Raw genomic sequence first — 21,083 nt, 5'->3', positions numbered from 1 at the left:
ATGTGACATGTCAAATTATTAAAAATATTTTTTAAAAATGTAAAAGTTACCCAAATTTATAAAAAAATATAAAAAATAAAATACTAATGATTATTAAAAAATAGAAAAAATTATAAAATATAACTTCACTTGAGAGTTTATTGAGATTTTCACTTAAATGTCAAAAATACCCACATATATCGGTAACATAAATAATTCTTAGACTTATGATACTAACTATGTGAATGGCTATAAATAAAAATGCGAAACCTCTAATCATAGGAACAGCGTCAAAAGTGACATTCCTCGGAATTTTTTTTCAAGTTGTTGTAAAGAACAATCACCTTTGCTATCACTCATTAAGGATAATGCTCACTCTTTGTTATCTAGCTTTATAGACAACTAGGATTGTATAAACTTAATTGAAATTGATTATTCATTTTAAATTAAGTTTTTTTTAATCACTTCTTTCATCCACTTGTTAATATAATTAAATTAATATTAACTAATAAAATTTTAAAAATAATTTTATTTAATCTATAATATCAAGCTTTCTATTTTACAATATGATTTGAAATATTTAAAAGTTTTGGAGGGAGGAACATAAATTATCCTTATTTCTTAATGCTATTGTAAAAATATTTGAAGGAATATAAGGCTCGACTCTCCCTTTTATTTGTCTCTTAACTCTTTATACGTAACCTACTCTTTCACTGGAGACCTCTTACGTGCAGCTGGAAAATTGTATCCAACAATCTTTACAAATTAATGAATTATTCTCAAATCAAATGCACTTATACTGGAACTTCAAGGAAAGTGTGACCAAATACTTTTCATTTGCTTCTCACTCAAACATCCTTTCTTTCTTTAAATCTTCATTCATTTCCTCAAACCAAATAACAAGCAAATGGGTTTTCTTTACTTCATCCTCCTACTCCTCTTCCTCTTGTGCCCAATATTACAAGCAGCAGAATCTCAAGAACCTACCTGTGGTAAAGAAGTATCAGATTTTGAAATATCACATTAAATGCATTGTAACATGTGGAGTACATTATTTTTTAGGAAATGTGCAGTATATTATTAAATCTGTGATGTTCGGAGTTTTATTTGTTTATTCATTTATAAAGTGTAATTTATATAATATATCTACAATTTGATACAAGTGTTGGAAATTATTAAATTTTATATATTTTTTGAACCTTTACTTTCAAATTTTATTTTAAAAGTAATTTTAATACACTTGCCAGAAATGATTGTAGGGATACAAAATGAGACAGCACATTGACGGAAGAAAATTTTGCTTCGTAACACATTTGTCCAATAGTTGGTCCTATTCTTGATTGGGGCAGGAAAGGAATATAATTTAGCCGTAAAATATTAGATATGGAAGTTATTAAATCGAATTTGATTTTCTCTAAATTTAATGTGAGTATTTTTATTTTGTCTTACCTCTTTCATGATCGAATAAGAATGGATAAGAGGCTCGTTGGATTGACGTGGTGGGGTAGAAATGAATATATTTATAGAAGTGAACCCTATATAAATTTGAAACAAGTAGTATATATAAAAGCACGAATTTAAATTTTTTTTAAATAAATAAAGATATTTTTTATCATATTACTAAATTTAGATGTAAAAAATTATAATTTATTTTGACATGTAGTAGTGATGGTAATTTTAAAAAGAAAAAGAGTAGTGGTGCTAGTTTAACAAATATAATTTACAATCTCGTGGTGCTACTTAACCCTGCTTTTGTTTCTTTAAAACCCGACTTCTACAGTAACCCTATCTAAATCTTCATTCATTTCCCTCAAACAAAATAACAACGCAAATGGGTTTTCACTTACCGCTTTACCTCATCCTCCTACTCCTCTTCATGTTGTGCCCAATATTACAAGCAGCAGAATCTCAAGAACCTGCCTGTGGTAAAGAAGCATGTGGAAATATTACAATTCCATCCCCTTTTGGAATCCATAGCACCTGCTGTACGGAACCTTGGTTTAGAGTGACTTGCAACCCAACCCTCAATGGGGTAAAGCCATTCATAAACGTAAATGGCATCGATCTGGAGGTACTTGGAAAAGCCTTATATTCAAACGCCATTCTCATCAACAATCCGGTTACTTACATTAATTGTGACAGTATAAACAAGGTTAGTGGGAGGGTCAATCTCTTAGGCACTCCATTTTTCTTCTCAAGTAAGAGGAATTATTTCGGGTCAGTAGGTTGCGGAAATTCGGCTACTATTTTAAGTAACGAAGCTGTTTCACTTGGCGGCTGCATTCAGCCAAGGTGTGACGATGATGCTTCTGAATCTGGCTGCTTTACTCAAATTACTGCAAATCTCACTTCCTATACCGTCAACATGACAGCCATGTATCCTGACAGCAAAAGATGCGCATCTGCTTTCATCTTTAGCAAGTACTCTTTCCGTAGTGCTTACCCATTACCCACTGGCATCAATAATGGAACTACGCAAGTTCCCGCCGTGCTCAACTGGAATTCCACCTATTGCGATGACGGAGGTCAGTCACGCGCTGTCACTTCAATTGCTTGGCTTTTATTCTTCTTCTCTTAATTCAGTTAATATATAGATTTTGCTAATTGTTTAAAATCAGTCTTTAGAATCATATAAGTTCTAAAAAAAAGTTTTTAGGATCATTCATTTTGTATATTAATATTTTTGGCTTTCAAAAATTTATAACTAAAAGTTTTGTATTCCAAAAACTTGAATTAATGCTTAAATGAGATTAAATTAAATTAAATTATTATTTTTTAGAGGAGTTAAAAATGTGATTTTTACATTTATTCAAGGGTTAGAGGACTTAAATGGAATTAAATTATTAATTCTTTTGAAAGAGGCAGAAAGGTGCAGTTTACTAATTTGTTCACTTAATTAGGGAGATCAAGGACACCGCTGGATTCATATTGGTTATATATATATTTGAGTTAATCGAGTTGACAAGTCATATTTTATTATCTTTACTTAATCAAAAATTTTTCGAATTAAGTCGAGTGAAATGAAATTGAGTCTAGCCGAATCGAGTGAAATTTTTTGATTTAAATTAAAAATTAAACATGTCAAATTAAAATATTGTTACAGTATAACTAAGTCCTTATTAAAGCACATAAATTTGAAACCATATATATTTGAAAATTTTTTCAAAGCAAAATAAAAATACTTAGTATGATAAACTTGAATCATTAATTAACTTATTTAGGTCCCAAAATTATTATTCTAGAAAATTTTTACTTTTTTAACTTTCTTTATATATTTTTAGAATTTCTTATAATTTTTTAAAATATATAAATTTTGGAATTTTTATAAATATTTTGAAATTTAAAAATTATTTTGAATTTTTTTAAAATTTTTGTTGAGAGAGGCCAATTTGCTCATTTTCAAACTTAATAGTGGCGTAAAGGATATATACACCAATTTGTTATTCGAATTATTCTAATTGTAAAATTCAACTCGATTTGAACTTGAAACTCAAATTACTTATTTGAATTGACTCTAATAATTTGAATAACTCAATTTGATTAACTCGAAATTTGAATTTTTTTTATATTTTCAAATCTAATCGAGCTTTACTCACCTGTACATATATTTAGTGGATTTTACGATTTACTCCTTTTTTGCTAAATCCTCAGTATGTGGAAGACCAGGACTAGGACCTATCAACGTCAACACCGACAAGGTATGGTACTGCGGAAATGTTACTTTTCACTACCCCTTTAGAATGAAGGACCAAGATTATGAAACTGACGATTGGTTTGAAGTAATTTGCAACAAAACCGCCAACGGGGAAAAGTTCCTTTCTTAAACATAAATGACATGATTCTACAAATACTGGACTTTGATTTTTTGGACGGCACCATCAAGGTCAACCATCCAATAACTTACTTCAACTGTCGAAAGAACCATTACAATGGGATGAGTCTCAACCTAACTGGCACCCGCTTTTCCTACTCAACTTCTGACAACAGTTTTTGTTCTTCAGGTTGCGGTAATTTGATTACTATTTTTGGCAATGAACCAGATAAACTTTTGGGCGGATGTTTGCAACCAAGTTGTAGGATTAATAACAAGATTTCCCATGTTGCTAGTTGTCTTGCTTTTTCCCTCAGGGTCTCAGTTCATTCTACATAAACATGAGTAATAGGGTTGATTCTAGTGATTATAGGAAGAAAAAATCATGCGGATTTGCTTCCTTGATTTCTGATGACTATGATTTAGAAGATTCTGATATAAGTAGTAGGACGCATGTCCCAACACAGCTGCAATGGGGCACACCATTAATTGGAGAATGCTATTTGAATGATAGTTCGAACATTTCTTGTACATCCGATGGTGAATATTGCTGGTCGAGGTTGAGCTCTACTCATCTATGTGCGTGTGATAGGGATATTCGCATTTATTCGACGTTATGCAAAGGTATGAATTAATTTTTTTTAAGGAAATTTTTTTTATATCTATATTATATTTTTTTATTTAACAAATTAAATTTCATTATATTAAGGGTATTCACATCTTTTTAAATTTTTATATAAAATTGATAATAAATTTAAGATTGTGAGATTTTCAAAAATTTTAAGCTTTAACATTTATCATTTCAACAACTGATTCATTTAATTCTTATATAAGCTTTTAATAAATATGTCTATTACATAACTTTTTCCAATCCCATTATGGGTGTACCTTAAATTAATATTATTTTTTAAAGGGCTATTTGAGTTGGTGTCACCCATTAACTCAGTATGGACTCAGTTGAAAAATTATGAAAATCTATTACTTTTATAAAAGAACAAATATTATTATGAGAGTATTTTTATCATTTTATATTTTATCTAAAATCTAAAAAAATGAGTATACTAAAATTTGAACAAAGACACCTTAGTAGCTATTAGTTAACTTTACCATTTCAATCGACTCTTTTTTTATATATCAATAATTTTTAAAAATAAATTGTTACATAAGTTTTTTTTTCAATTACATCGTTTGTATATCATAATTTAGTTATTATTGGTTGAGGTATATCATGACTAAAATATATTAATTAGTTCAAGATTCAAGATACAAAATCAAATTTAATGAAGTATGTAAAATTTCGATATATATATATATATAAGTGTATAAAAAAATATGGGGAGTAATCCACTTACACCGGTATAAAATGAAAGTTGTTTTACATCCTTTTGTATCCCCCTATACGATTAATATTTTAATAATCCAACTGTTGAATTTATGGTTATATTTGTACTTGTCATGCATAAAAATTTTTAAACCGATTTGATATTTCTATCGTATTGATCTACAATACTCAATATATTAAGATATATTCAACAGTTGAATATTTTTTATATTAAACAAAAAGTTAGAAATTTTTAATTTATATCAAATTTTACATGAATGGTTTATATGAATAAAATATTAAATTCAACGGTTGAATTGTCAAAATATTAACCGTACAAAGAGATACGAAAGCGAGTAAAACAACTTTAATTTTATACTGATATATTTAATTTTACACCAATTGAAGTGAATCTCTAAAAAAAAATGTACTTTTGCATATAATTATGCATATTTTTATTGGCAAAAAATTCTTAAACATCTATAGTGCCAGAAATGTATACACTGCATGCATTAATTACTTAATATCTATTGCATTATATGGATGAAGCATCTAAGAGTCTCTCTATTATAGGAATTTGACCAAATTAGTCCCTCTACTGTTAAATGAATTAATCTAATCCTTATACTATTAAAAAGAATCAAAGAAGACCAAATTAAAATATAATTAACATATTTTTTTTAGTAGAGTTAATTATTTTTAAAGTTTTTATGATTCGGTAAATGAAATATTTTGTTTAAAGTAGAATAGATTTTGAAAAAAAAATCAAGACATTTTTTATACAGTAAAGGTTAACTCTTTTATAATTTAAACTTATTTAATTATTTTAATAATATAAGTACTAAATTGATCCGTTTAATAATAGAATGTCTAATTTGATCCGATCTATATAGCATAAAGACCTCTCAAATACTTTAACCGAATAATATGATTATAACCTTTTTTCTTTTTTATTCAATTCTTAAATGACAGATGGGAATTGTGGGGATTATCAGTATTGTAGCATGCTTTGTTTGAATACCCCTACCAACTATTGCTCGTCGGAGTCTTGCCCTCCTAATCATTATGAATATAATAGTACGGGATTTCGTTGTGAGCGCAAAAAACAAACTCAAAATACTCATGACTTGACAAGTATTATTATAGGTACGTGCTGATTTACACTTTGTTTTTAAAGTGGAATCATTATGGTTATTGGATTATGTCAATTCAAGGTGTGTTATATTTACTTTTGAATGCGTGAGGCAGTAACAATTATTTATCATTAAATTTGTAAGAGTTGAATATCGATACAATGGATGGTGCGATAAGGTTCTCTCATTGTTGATTTTAATTTTCAGATTTACCTTTTATCTATGTTTCTTATATCTATATAGGTTGCAGCACTAGTATTGGGACACTATTTCTACTACTCGCAACATGGAGTGTGTACAAAGTCCTCAAAAGAAAACAAAAAATCATGCTGAAGCAGAAATACTTCAAAAGGAATGGAGGTTTGTTACTGCAACAACATTTGTCTAGCAATGAAGGTAATGTTGAAAAAATTAAGTTATTTACTTCAAAAGAGATGGAAAAGGCGACGGATCATTATAATGAAAACCGAATCCTTGGTCAAGGAGGTCAAGGGACTGTTTATAAAGGAATGCTAATAGATGGAAGCATTGTGGCTATTAAGAAATCCAAAATGGTGGAAGGAAAGAAATTTGATGAAAAGAAGGTTGAACAGTTCATTAACGAGGTGATAATTTTATCTCAAATTAATCACAGGAACGTGGTTAAGCTTTTAGGGTGTTGTTTAGAGGCTGAAGTTCCTCTATTGGTGTATGAGTTCATCCCAAATGGTCTTTATCATAATCGCATTTTATCTGTCTTTATCATAATCATCATCATTGGGGTTTATAATTGCTCTGTTTGTTTAAATTTTGGTATCTTTCCGCATTGCATTGCATGACCGTTGGTCACACCTTTTTAAGTGGGAGTGAGAAGCTACGCCTTCGTGAGGTTTTCACCTCCGCATGGGATAGTGAATCGCTTTCGGGATATATCCGTACCTATGTCTTCGTGAGATTTTCATCTCCGCATGGCCATAGGGAAATGTATCCCCCTGAATCGAACTTGGTCCGTATGAGCCTATAATGGGTGAGGATCGAGGAATTTGCTGGTTCAGGTACCCTACTTTAGAACCAAACCACATGTAATAAGCCATAGGAACCGACCTAGGTAGAGCTACTCCAAATTTTTAGTGCTTACCTAAATGAATGTTGTATTTATTTGTCGCTTATTTTAAATCTTATTCTGTGTTTAATGCTAATTTACTTTGTTTATGATTGCATGGCATCTTCATTCTAAAAGAGGTGTCGATTTACGTTCAGTTTCTTGGTAGAAAGCTTGTCATGGAAAAGGGGTTTGTTGATAAAGTAGAGGATAATGCGGCTGTGCGAATATGGGCTGAAACGACACAACGGGAGAAAGGCGATAGTCTTACCGAAGGGTACGTGTCAGAATTGTGGGATTTTACCCGTATCAGTGTAATCCAGAATGACCTTCGAGAAATGAAAGAAGTCTGGGATCAATGGGATGTCGAGGCCAAGCAGCTGTTCTATTGTAACTACGGTGACCTACCTTATCTGCTTAGTGTCAAAGTGGACAAGTATTTATTCCGAGCCCTTGCTCAGTTTTGGAATCCTGCCTACAGTTGTTTCACTTTTGGGAAGGTAGATTTGACGCCTACTGTGGAGGAGTATACGACCTTGCTTCGGTGCCCAAAGATTCAAGTCAACAAGGCTTATTCCAGAGCTGCTTGTGTCCCTCCGTTGTTAAAGAAATTAATGAACATCACTGGGATGAGCGAGCAGTGGGTCGCTGCCCGGATCCAACAGAAGGGCGACAGTAAATGTGTTCCTTGGAAAAGTTTGCGAGATTTGGTGCTTGTACATCCTGACTTAAAGAAAAGGGTCGATGTCTTCGCTTTAGGTATCTATGGACTAGTGGTTTTCCCTAAAGCTTTAGGACACATAGACGAGGCCGTATCTGATTTGTTTGATCGGCTTAGTAAAGGGGTTACACCGGTTCCGGCAATACTCGCTGAAACTTTTAGATCCTTGAATGCGTGTCGAAAAGCAGGGGAGGGAAGGTTTATTGGATGCGCGCAGCTCTTATTGGCATGGTTCCATAGCCACTTCTGGAAAGTCGAAAAGGTCTCTTATCGGGTATTCTTTGATAGCTACTCCCCTCTAGGAGAATTGGTGGCCACGCCAAGATGGGATGATATTTCAGAAGGAAAATGGATAGAGATACTCCAGAATCTCCAGGATGAAGATATTGAATGGAGGGCTCCTTGGTTAATTCCTGATGAGATATTGTACCGATGTGGAGATTTTGACTGGGTTCCGCTGCTCGGGATATAGGGAGCTATCGGATATGCTCCTCTACTCGTATCAAGACAGTATAGATCACGACAATTCATACCAGCAACCCAGGGGTTGGCTTATAGTGATTTTTCCTATAGGGAGGACAATTACAAGAAGAAGGTTCGAGAAATATCTAGTGCCTGGAACCAGACTCGTCGAATGAAGATCTTAGCCGTGGGTCCGACAATTACCCCCGAGTATGGTCAGTGGCGTGATCAAAGGATCAACGACAACATCCCGGCGTCAAATTCAGAAACTGCTCGATCTTTAGAGGAACACTTACAAGTTTTGCCTTCTGAGATAGAAATCATCAAACAAGAATTCGAAAAAAGGAGTTTAGAATTGGGGAAGAAGATAGAACAACTAGAGGAAGAAAAAATGCAGTTAGGACTGGATGTGGACATTCAAAGATTAGAGGCTGATAAATTAAGAAAAGGAATGAACAAAGCAGAAGAAGATTTGGACAGCCTGAAGACAGATTACAAGAAGTTGCGCAGGTCGGTAAGAGCCGCTGGCTTGGGTAAAACACCAGAACAATGGCGACAAGAAATTCAGGAGGAAAAGACGAAAGCTAATCAATGGGAAAAGAAATATCAGGATACTCGGGCTCGAGAAGTCGCCTTGGGAAAGAGTCTACTAGTTTGCCAAGACGAGAAGACGGAGTTGAAGGTCCGGATAACTGAACTAGAAAGATCGCTTCACCAGTACTGTAATCGTAATGCTACGGTTGAATTAAGGGCAAGCTTAGACAAAATTGAAGAATTAAAAAGACAGATAGGAGGGCTAGAGAATGCATTGCAAAATAGTGAAATCCGGATAGAGCTTTTGGAAGAAAGTAATGAGCAGTGACAAAGACAATTCCGTCGGTCTCAAGAGCAGATTGGAGAAAGAGATTATATTATGGGAGAGGCGGTGACTCAAGTGCGCGAAGTAGCTGATCATCTGCAAACTCTAGCGGTTCAGGCTGATCTATTAAGTTTGAAGTATGAGTCAGAGTCGGACAGGGGCCGAGAATTAGCTTGGCTTCTTAGAAAGGTTAAGGCTTTGAGTGTGAGGGCAAAGCCATATATGTAGTCTATTTTATGTAAAGAAACTCTTTATCTAGTAAAGTTTTCTAATGAAGTTGAATTAGAATCAGTGCCTCTTTTCCTTTGCATTCTTTTCATGCATTGCATCACATCATATGCATTAATGACCATTAAAAACCTAATCGAATAAAATCATTTCAGTTAACCTGGAAAACCAACAAAGTTACGGCACCCGAGCTAAGACAAAAATTATGGACCAAAGGTTGGAGAAGCTAGAGCGACTTCAAAGAGAAATGCAAGACCAGTTGCAGGCGCAAATGAAAGAGCAAATAGAAAAGATTCAGCGTGACATGGCACAAAAGATGGAGGAGTCCCAAAATGATCTGGTGGCTAAGATGACGCAATTATTGAAGGGAGTAGATAAGGGTAAAAGGCCTGTGACTGTTAGTGAAGAAGAAAACAATGGTGAACCACTTTATCCTCCAGGTTTCACGCCTCCGCATGCGCAAGTACAGACTGAGCTGCATCCGCGGAGACCCTCTGTGTCGGTTAGGCCCCAGCAGTTCCAAGGCGATGCTTCAATCCCAATGAATTTTCAATCCGGAGCGGGCTTTAATCCCGGTGATAGCCCGAATAATATTGCTGTCCCAGATCTTGACGAGATGGTTGAAAAGGACAAGGCGAAGGAGGAATTTCCAAAACAATTTGAGGAGAAATGGAAATGGATAGAAGAGAAGTTTAGGGCAATAGAAAGCATCGAAAGCTATGGAATAGATGCAAAGGATCTGAGCTTGGTTCCTGACTTGGTGCTCCCTTACAAATTTAAGATGCCGGAATTTGAGAAATACAACGGGACTAGTTGCCCAGGATCCCATATTACTATGTTTTGTAGAAGAATGACGGGGCATATTAATAATGATCAATTATTAATACATTGCTTTCAGGAAAGTCTTACGGGAGCAGCGTCAAAGTGGTACAATCAGCTGAGCCGAGCCAAAATTGCTACTTGGAGGGATTTAGCACAGGCTTTCATGAGACAATACAATCATGTCTCAGAAATGATGCCTGACAGGATAACTCTGCAAAATTTAGAGAAGAAATCGAACGAAAGCTTCAGACAATATGCGCAGAGGTGGCGAGAGGTGGCAGTTCAGGTGCAACCACCGCTTTTGGAAAAAGAGATGACGACGCTTTTTATTAATACTTTGAAAGCCCCGTTCATCACTCACATGTTGGGAAGCGCTTCAAAAAATTTCTCGGATATAATCATGAATGGTGAAATGGTTGAGCATGCCATTAAAAGTGGAAAAATAGATGGAGGAGAAAATAATAGGAGGGCACCCTTGAGGAAAAGAGAAAATGAAGTGAATAATGTGAATGCTTATGGTAGGTCAATTACCGTGAATCAACCAAAGAAAGTGGTTGCTAATCAACAGGGATCATCAAGACAAGAGTCGGGAGCTAGGCAAACTACTAAAAAACCCCAATTCACGCCAATCCCGATGTCATACAAGGAGTTGTATCAGACTTTATTCGATGCACATGTTGTTGCTCCTCGTTACTTGAGTCCTCTACAACCCCCGTATCCAAAATGGTATGATATGAACGCGCAATGTGATTATCATGCGGGAATTTCTGGGCACTCGATAGAAAATTGTACTGCCTTCAAGAAGGTAGTAGAAGGACTTATCAATTTAGGTGTTGTCAAACTTGACGACTCACCTAACGCAAAGAATCCGTTACCTAATCACGCAGATAAGGGGGTGAATATGGTTAGCGAAGGTACGGGGGAAGAAGTCAAGACTGACATTGCTGAAGTAAAAACTCCATTGAAACGGGTCTGGAAAGAAATGGTGAAAAGAGGTTTGGTTATTTCAGATTCTGAGGAAAGGCATGAGATGGGAAATTATTGTGAATTTCACCATAAAACAGGGCACGAAATCCAAGAATGTGAAGGATTTAAGGCTTTGGTTCAAAGCATGATGGATAACAAGGAAATGAGGTTTTACGAAGATGCGAAAGAAATGAGGAGCATATGCGCGACAGAGTTGGGAACAAAGGCTCCAAAAATAAATCATCCTGTGGTCATTATCTCACTCCCTAAGGGTAATGAGGTTAGGGCTCAGGTAACACCGAAAATTGTAATCCAGAAACCATCAAATTTCTCTTATAGGGATAACAAAATGGTGCCGTGGAATTACGGGTGTAATGTGACCATTTTGGGAAAAGAAGAAGAAAGAAATTAGGAAATAGGTTCTTACACGCGCAATGGAAAAAGATATGACGCTCAAGCAGAGTCGTCCAGGGAAGAGAATTGGAAGAAAGAACAGAGGAAAGGGAAAGCAGTAGAAGTTGAGCCATTGGTAAATGAACCAATAAAAAAAGAGGAGGCAAAGGAGTTTTTGAAGTTTTTGAAACACAGTGAATACAGTGTTGTGGAACAACTGCACAAACAGCCAGCCCGCATTTCTGTATTAGCTTTACTCTTAAACTCAGAAGTACATCGGAATGCACTATTAAGGGTGCTAAACGAAACATATGTGGCTGACGATATTTCGGTAAACAAGCTGGATCGGCTGATCAACAATATTGGTGCTGACAATTTTATCTTCTTCAGTGATGATGAAATACCATCCGGAGGAAGAGGTTCTACTAAAGCCCTGCATGTTACTGTCCGATGCAAAGAGTACACACTCCCGGGGGCCTTGGTTGATAATGGATCTGCACTAAATGTATTACCTTTGTCCACTCTTAGTCGATTACCAATAGACAGTTCGCACATGAAAGCATGCCAGAGCATAGTAAGGGCATTTGATGGAACAAAAAAGGAGGTTATGGGGAAAATTGAGGTACCATTAAGGATTGGCCCAGTCACTTATGAGGTAGATTTCTTGGTAATGGATATTAAACCCTCCTACAATTGTCTATTGGGGAGACCGTGGATACACTCAGCAGGGGCAGTACCTTCATCATTACATCAGAAGGTGAAGTTGGTATCGGAGGATCGGTTGGTAACAATAGATGCAGAGGAGGATATTATCGCAATGATGACTAGCGATGCACCTTATGTGGACATCAACGATGAGGCACTAGAATGTTCTTTTCGGTCGTTAGAATTTGTGAACGCGATGTTTATTGCAGAGGGAAATAGAATTCCCGTACCGAAAATATCCAGGACCACTGAGATGGGATTGCGATTGATGGTAGGAAGAGGAGCCTTACTCGGGAAAGGATTGGGAAAATATCTTCAGGGAAGGATTGAGGCACCAATGCCGAAGGAGAAGTTTGATAGATTTGGTTTAGGGTACAAGCCAGACATGAAGCAGAAGAAGAAAGAAGTAGAGAAGAGACAAGAGAGAAGAAGGGCGCGTTTGAATGGACATGAAGCTAAGTGTGAGCCTTTAACCTTTCCCCACATATCTACATCTTTTGTGTCGGGAGGATTTATTCATTCTGAATGTGGAGTGTCCGGTAGCGGCATGGGAGGAATGTTGGAAAACGTTTATACTAACGCCATAGAAGCAACGGAAAGGAGGGCTTTGTTGGAGATCTGCCCTTATGAGCCTGGAAGCGAGCTAAACAATTGGACTGCTGAAGAAATCCCCGTAGTCTTTAGGGCTTATTCAGAGTAATGCTCAAAACATTCCTGTTGTTTGTTGGCCTAGAAACGATATGAAATCTTTTGTGAAATAGGCATTGGGCCTAAATATCATTATTTTAATAAAATACGTGTCTACGTTCATCTCGATCAGTCATTTTTTTTCCTTTCATATTTTTCATTTGGTTGATTGTCTTACAAATAATTCTTTCATTTGTAATTCTTTTGCACAAACATATTCATAAATTTATATTCTTGGTATATTCTTTGATCTGCCCACATAGGTCTTCAGATATCAATGACATGAGTGACGCTGCCTCAAACGCGGAGCCTATTTTTGAGCAAGAAGTGTGTTCAGAGGGATCCCACGACTTTGAAAATGACGAAGATTATGATGCATCTCCGGACTTGTTAAGAATGATGGAACAAGAGGATAAGCATATCCTACCTCATAGGGAATCGTTAGAAATAGTGAGCCTAGAGGATGGAAAGGAGGTGAAAATTGGAACTGAAATCACCGCAAAGACAAGGCAAGACCTCATTAATTTGCTCCGAGAGTTCAAGGATGTTTTCACGTGGTCGTACCAAGATATGCCTGGGCTAAGTACTAACATTGTGGTGCATCGTCTGCCCATAAAGGAGGATTGTAAACCCGTTCAACAGAAGCTTAGGAGAATGAGACCTGACATTGTGTTGAAAATAAGAGAAGAAGTCAAAAGACAATTCGACGCCAGTTTCTTACAAGAGGTCAAGTATTCGGATTGGGTAGCCAACATCGTCCCTGTTCCCAAAAAAGATGGAAATGTACGAATGTGTGTGGATTATAGGGATTTAAACAAGGCTAGTCCAAAAGACAACTTTCCACTGCCTCACATTGATACTTTGGTAGATAACACAGCGGGCTATTCATTGTTTTCTTTCATGGACGGTTTCTCTGGATACAATCAAATAAAGATGCATCCCGGAGACATGAGGAAAACCACATTCATTACCTTATGGGGAACATTCTGTTACAAGGTAATGCCCTTCGGATTGAAGAATACGGGAGCAACGTATCAAAGAGCTATGGTGACTTTGTTTCACGACATGATGCACAAGGAGATCGAAGTCTATGTTGACGATATGATCGCGAAGTCTAGAACGGAAGAAGAGCATGTTCAGGTCTTGAAAAGGTTATTTTTGAGATTAAAGCAATTTCAGCTCAAGCTTAACCCGGCCAAATGCACGTTTGGAGCCAGATCAGGGAAGTTATTAGGCTTCATAGTTAGCAAAAAGGGGATCGAGGTTGACCCAGACAAAGTAAAGGCAATACGAGATTTACCTCCCTCGCGCACTCAGAAGGAGGTTCGAGGTTTCCTAGGGAGGCTGAATTACATTGCTCGGTTCATCTCACAACTGACAGAGAAATGTGATCCAGTATTCCGGCTCTTAAAGAAACATAATCCGGGCGAATGGGATGAAGAGTGTCAGAGGGCTTTCGATAAGATAAAGCAGTACTTGGCTAATACTCCAGTCTTATCACCTCCAAGTCCAGATAGGCCATTGATATTGTATCTAACAGTGTTGGAGAATTCCATGGGATGCGTATTGGGCCAACATGATGAGACGGGAAAGAAAGAAAGGGCAATATACTATCTCAGTAAGAAATTTACCGATTGCGAAATGAGGTACTCATCAATTGAGAAGTTGTGTTGTGCTCTAATCTGGGCAACCCGAAGACTGAGGCAGTATATGTTGTATCACACGACTTGGCTGATTTCAAAGTTAGATCCTTTAAAATATATAATGGAATCGACTGCTTTGAACGGGAGAATGGCTAGATGGCAGATCTTGCTCTCAGAATTTAATATAGTATATGTCAGTCAGAAGGCCATAAAGGGAAGTGCAATAGCCGATTTCCTAGCTAGTAGAGCCTTGGAGGACTATGAATCTTTGAATTTCGATTTTCCAAACGAGGACTTGATGTATGTGGCGAATACTGAAGAAAATTCTCAAATGGATCACGTATGGAAGTTAAATTTTGATGGAGCTTCAAATGCTATGGGTAATGGAGTTGGGGCAGTTTTGGTATCCCCAAGTGGAGATCATTATCCTGTTGCTAGTAAGTTGGACTTCGATTGTACAAATAACATGGCAGAATATGAAGCATGTATTATGGGCATTCGTGCAGCCATTGAACGGAACATCAAAGTACTGAGAGTATACGGGGATTCAGCGTTGGTGATATACCAACTCAAAGGGGAGTGGTAGACTAGAGATCCTAAGCTAATCGGTTATAGAAAACTAGTTCTTGAATTGGCTGAGGAGTTTGATGATATCACCTTCTATTACCTCCCACGGGAGGAAAACCAAATGGCTGATGCATTAGCTACTCTAGCTTCGATGATTCAGGTGAATAAACTTGAGGCAATGAGGCCTGTTCAGATGAGTATCTCTGAGACCCCGGCTAATTGCTGCAATATTGAGGAGGAGGGAAAAGATGATTGTCCTTGGTATCAGAGTATCCTACAATATGTGAAGAATCGAGAATACCCTGATCAAGCGACAGAGAATGACAAAAGAACTCTGAGAAAGATAGCCATTGAATATGTCTTAGATGGAGAAGTGTTATATAAAAGAAGGAAGGATCAAGTACTGTTAAGATGTGTGGATGCTGTGGAAGCCAAGAAAATTTTGGAAGAAGTCCATGAGGGTATTTGTGGGACGCACGCCAGTGGTTTCACGATGGCCAGACAGATCATGAGATTTGGGTACTATTGGCCCACCATGGAAGGAGATTGTATTGATCATGCCAGGAAGTGCCACAAATGCCAAATTTACGGAGACAAAATACACGCGCCTCCTTCACCTCTTCACGTCATGACCTCTCCTTGGTCGTTTTCCATGTGGGGTATGGATGTTATTGGGCCAATATCACCAAAGGCTTCTAATAGGCATCGCTTCATCTTCGTAGTAATTGATTACTTTACCAAGTGGGTGGAGGCTGCTTCATATGCAAATGTCACGAAAGCAGTAGTCAGCAAATTCTTGAAGAAGGAGATCATTTGTCGATATGGAATGCCTGAGAGGATCATATCCGACAATGCGATGAACTTGAATAATAGCACAATAGCTGAAGTTTGTAGCAAATTTAAAATTAAGCATCATAACTCATCGCCGTATCGTCCCAAAATGAATGGTGCAGTGGAGGCGGCCAATAAAAACATTAAAAGGATTGTGGGGAAAATGACTGAAACCTACAAGGATTGGCATGAGAAATTATCATTTGCCACAAATGAAGCATCATAACTCATCGCCGTATCGTCCCAAAATGAATGGTGCAGTGGAGGCGGCCAATAAAAACATTAAAAGGATTGTGGGGAAAATGACTGAAACCTACAAGGATTGGCATGAGAAATTATCATTTGCCACAAATGCCAAATTTACGGAGACAAAATACACGCGCCTCCTTCACCTCTTCACGTCATGACCTCTCCTTGGTCGTTTTCCATGTGGGGTATGGATGTTATTGGGCCAATATCACCAAAGGCTTCTAATAGGCATCGCTTCATCTTCGTAGTAATTGATTACTTTACCAAGTGGGTGGAGGCTGCTTCATATGCAAATGTCACGAAAGCAGTAGTCAGCAAATTCTTGAAGAAGGAGATCATTTGTCGATATGGAATGCCTGAGAGGATCATATCCGACAATGCGATGAACTTGAATAATAGCACAATAGCTGAAGTTTGTAGCAAATTTAAAATTAAGCATCATAACTCATCGCCGTATCGTCCCAAAATGAATGGTGCAGTGGAGGCGGCCAATAAAAACATTAAAAGGATTGTGGGGAAAATGACTGAAACCTACAAGGATTGGCATGAGAAATTATCATTTGCTCTCCTCGCCTATCGAACATCTGTTAGAACTTCTACTGGGGCAACACCTTTTTCTCTGGTTTATGGAATGGAGGCAGTATTACCCATTGAAGTTGAAATCCCTTCTCTACGGGTGTTATCTGAGCTACAGTTGGATGAAGCCGATTAGATCCAATCTCGGTACGATCAGTTGAACCTAATAGAAGAAAAGAGGCTAAGAGCTATTCACCATGGGCAAATGTACCAGAAACGAATGATGCGAGCCTATAATAAAAAGGTTCGCCCCCGAGAATTTCGTGAAGGGGACTTGGTACTAAAAAAGATTCTTCCTATGCAAAAAGATTTTAGAGGAAAATGGATGCCAAATTGGGAAGGCCCTTATGTTGTAAAGAAGGCCTTTTCCGGTAGAGCTTTGATCCTATGCGAGATGGATGGCAAAAGTTTACCAAATCCTGTAAACGCAGACTCCGTCAAGAAGTACTTCACTTGATAGAAAGGGGAACCAAAGTGAAAACCCGTAAAGGGCGCTTTGCTTCCTAAAAAAAAAAAAAAAGGGGAGACTTTGGAGAGGCTAAGGTGAAAACCCGTAAAGGGCACTTTGAGACCAAAGAGGGCTTGAGTCGAAAACCCGAAAAGGGCGACTCAAGTATTGGGCAGGATTGGAACATCAGGACTTGAGCGGATCAAATTTTGATCAGGGGCATATGATGATCTTGCTTTACCAATAAGGAAGGATATGCAACGTCTTGGAACATTAACAGAGTATTGCAGATTTCCTGAACACATGTCAAACTCAGAAGGGTCTTCGGAAAGTTTGTACAGAGAAACTCAAGCTGCGATAATTGGGGCACCTAGTTCTTATGTGTATTCTTGAAAATACATTCTTTTATTTTCTTTCTTTCTTCCTTTCCTTTTGTGAAAACGCACATTCTCAATCCACTTCTTTGTTACCTTTCTTTCGCCATCTTTGATGTTTTATTTGAGTTATGATCAGAACTAGCTTTATTCTTATCCATTGTTATGATCTTTTTGCAAACATGTTGCATAGGAATAATGATTAACGAACTAATAAAACTTTCAGGAAAGAAGTTTTGCACATTACTCTGGAAAATTTCTAAATAATATAGGGACCTGAAACATGACTATTGTTTAGAAAATACCAAATTTAAAGGGTGAAATAGCTAAGAAGGAAGAGTCTAAGTTAAAGACTATCCTTTCAGATTTTGTTGTCTAAACATTGATTGAACAAAATGACAAGCTGTCGTGTTAATTACAAAGCTTAAATGAACAAGCAAGCAATGATCATCAGGCAATAGGAAAAGGTTACCTCGGAGAAGAGAGCCTTCACTTGCGCATAAGACTTTGGTACGACACCTTGAGAATGGTGTAGGAAACCAGAACGGTTCAAATCCTATATCCCCGGGTTGTGATAAAAGAGGACAGAGGAAAAGCCACATATTTCTACCCTTAGATTACTGTGAGAGAATGATGGTACAAATTTTGGCGTCCCAGTGGATATAACTTTGAGGTTTACAATGGGGACAGTTTGGCTAAATGTTCCTTCAGAAAAATCAGTCAAGCGAGAAGGCGTTGTAGCACGTCAGTCACAAAACTTTGATAAACTGCGAGTAGTGATAACCTAAGCGAGATCATTCTCGGAAAAATAAAATTCTGCATTCATGCAAACACCATTCACATATGTCTAGTTAGGAGCATTTGTTTCATTTTGATCATGTCATCCTAATCATTAGGCATAATTAGGTTCATTATACAGGTCTTATCTCCCTGAGATTACAGGGGAACAGACCAAAGAATTTCAGATCTTATCTCCCTGAGGTTACAGCGGAGCAGATTGAAGCCAGAGATCTTATCTCCCTGAGATTACAGCGGAGCAGATCAAAGATAGTGATCCTATCTCCTTGAGATTACAATGGAGCGGATTAAAGGATCTTATCTCTCTGAAGTTACAGTAGAGAAGATCACATCAGGTCTTATTCCCCTGAGATTACAGTGGAGCAGACCAAAGAATTTCAGATCTTATCTCCCTGAGATTACAGCGGAGCAGATCGAAGACACTATCCTATCTCCCTGAAGTTACAGTGGAGCGGATTAAAATAAAGGATTTTATCTCTCCGAGGTTACAGCAGAGTAGATCGCATCAAGTCTTATTTCCCTGAAGATGCAGTGGAACAGACTGAAAACAAGTCATGTCCCCTTAAAGTTGTAGCGGAGCGGACAGTAGATGGCAATTCTTATCATGTCTAATCTTATTCCCCTAAAGTTGTAGTGGAATAGATGGAAGCGAAGTCACAAACCTTGTCTCTCTGAAGTTGCAGTAAAGCAGGTTGAAGTCACGAATCTTATCCTCCTGAAGTTGTAGTGGGGCAAGTTGAAGATATGAGTCCGATCTCCCTGAAGTTGCAGTGGAGCGGGTCAAAATGATAGACTTTACCCCCTGAAGTTACAACAGAATGGATTGAAGCCACAAGTCATATCTCTTCTTGAAGTTGCAGAGGAGAGGATCGACGCAACAAGACAAAGTGGATTGAAATGAAGCTACTTGAAGAAGAAAGGCGAATCTTATTTCCTCGGCAAGACTGGGCAAAAATTGGTCTTTCTTAGTCTTTGCTCTGTTATCGTTACACGACAACGAGCAAAGAGGGGCAGCTGTACAGCCCAATTAATAGAGCCCAAACACCAAACCCGAGGCCCAAATTCGGAGCCCAAATTCAAAAAAAAAAAAGGAAACCTAATCCCCCTAACCCTAGCCTAGCGCCGCACGTCCCTGCTCCTGGCCTCCTCACCCGCTCCGCCGTTCACCTGCTTTCTGCCATTACCCAACTGCCCACCTGCAAACAAGTAAAAATAACAGCAACCACAAAATGAAAAGGAAAAGCATGTAATGTTGGCTATAAAAGCCAAGTTTATTCACTGTAAAAAGGGTTCGGCCCCTGTTTTCCACAAAGAAGAGAAATAAAAAAAGGTGGAACACCCCTTTTGACCGGTTTTCTTTTTTCTCTCTACTGTTACTATTGTTTTTTTTCTTTCAATTTTATTTCTTTCATTTTTTACACAAAAATATATAAAAAAAGGATTAAAAAAGAAGCTTCTTACCCTTTTCTTTACGTCACCGGAGCGCTCAGGAGGCCGAGGAGAGTCACCGGAGAGAAAAAGGGAGACTTTTGATCTCCCCGCCGCCGTACACGGCGGCGCCGGCGCCGGAGGGCGGCGGCCGGTGCGGTGGCTCTCGGCCGGACCCTTGGCCGGCGCTCAGAGAGAAAAGGGGAGGAAGAGAGAGCATTTTGGGCTTTTTTTGAAAAAGGGGGAGAAAAATGAAATTTTTGGAAAATTTTTTGAATATATAGGCGTGTGAAACGACGCCGTTTTGGCCCAGCTCCATAACGCCCAAAACGACGTCGTTTTGCTTTGGATCGGATCGACCCGACCCGTTACCAGGAGGATCCGCGTGTTTTCTTTGCGAAGGGGCTAATTGCTCGTTTAGCCCCTCCGCAGTTTTAATTATTTTTAATTTAATCTTTTTAATTTTTGCAAATTGGCCCATTAATTTAGTTTGTTTTTCGATTTGGTCCTTCGACCATCTGCGCCCTCCTCCCTGGAACGGCGTCGTTTTGACATTGAGGGTTTAATTACCCTTTCGGTCTCTCCTTTTTACGCGCGCTTGCAATTAGGTCCCTCCGCCCTTTTTTATTTTTAAATTGGCCCAGAAACTTTGTTTTATTTCGATTTAAGTCCCTTTTAAGCATGTTTTTTCCTTTTTGATCATTTATTTATTTATTATTATTATTATATTATTATTTATATATATGTGCTTATACTATAATATATATGTCTAAAATTATTACGAATCTATATATTTATAAACTTTAATATATATCTAATAATAATAGTATATTATATATATTCAATATTTTTTATATATATCCCGCTTTTATTTATTTAATATTTATATATTTATATACATATACTATATAATATTTATACCTACAATATAATACACGTGCATACGAACATTTTATTTTTATTTTATGAGCATTTCTATCTCCTTATTTATGTATATACAT

The 21,083-nt window shown here is 37.2% G+C and overlaps 1 protein-coding gene across 1 annotated transcript; it reads left to right on the top strand.

Annotated features, from left to right (window-relative positions):
- The first annotated feature begins 1,810 nt into the window (after window positions 1-1,810).
- LOC121220722 (wall-associated receptor kinase-like 9) lies at window positions 1,811-6,890 on the top strand. Its single transcript, XM_041100147.1, has 7 exons — window positions 1,811-2,504; window positions 3,631-3,758; window positions 3,981-3,986; window positions 4,108-4,414; window positions 6,084-6,257; window positions 6,488-6,828; window positions 6,879-6,890. The coding sequence occupies exons 1-7, from the start codon at window positions 1,811-1,813 to the stop codon at window positions 6,888-6,890; spliced, it is 1,662 nt and encodes a 553-aa protein (XP_040956081.1).
- The last annotated feature ends 14,193 nt before the right edge of the window (window positions 6,891-21,083 follow it).

This window comes from Gossypium hirsutum, chromosome D09, assembly GCF_007990345.1.
Source record: "Gossypium hirsutum isolate 1008001.06 chromosome D09, Gossypium_hirsutum_v2.1, whole genome shotgun sequence".
NCBI lineage: Eukaryota > Viridiplantae > Streptophyta > Magnoliopsida > Malvales > Malvaceae > Gossypium > Gossypium hirsutum.
The sequence above is the reverse complement of the archived record's forward strand: the minus strand, read 5'-3'. Positions and strand labels throughout refer to the sequence as shown.

Excerpts from the sequence above, each read along its gene's own strand:
- LOC121220722 (XM_041100147.1), top strand. The coding sequence starts at position 1,811 with ATGGGTTTTCACTTACCGCTTTACCTCATCCTCCTACTCCTCTTCATG. Across the intron at positions 2,505-3,630 it reads CACCTATTGCGATGACGGAG|TATGTGGAAGACCAGGACTA; the intron begins GTCAGTCACGCG and ends CTAAATCCTCAG. Across the intron at positions 6,258-6,487 it reads CTTGACAAGTATTATTATAG|GTTGCAGCACTAGTATTGGG; the intron begins GTACGTGCTGAT and ends ATATCTATATAG.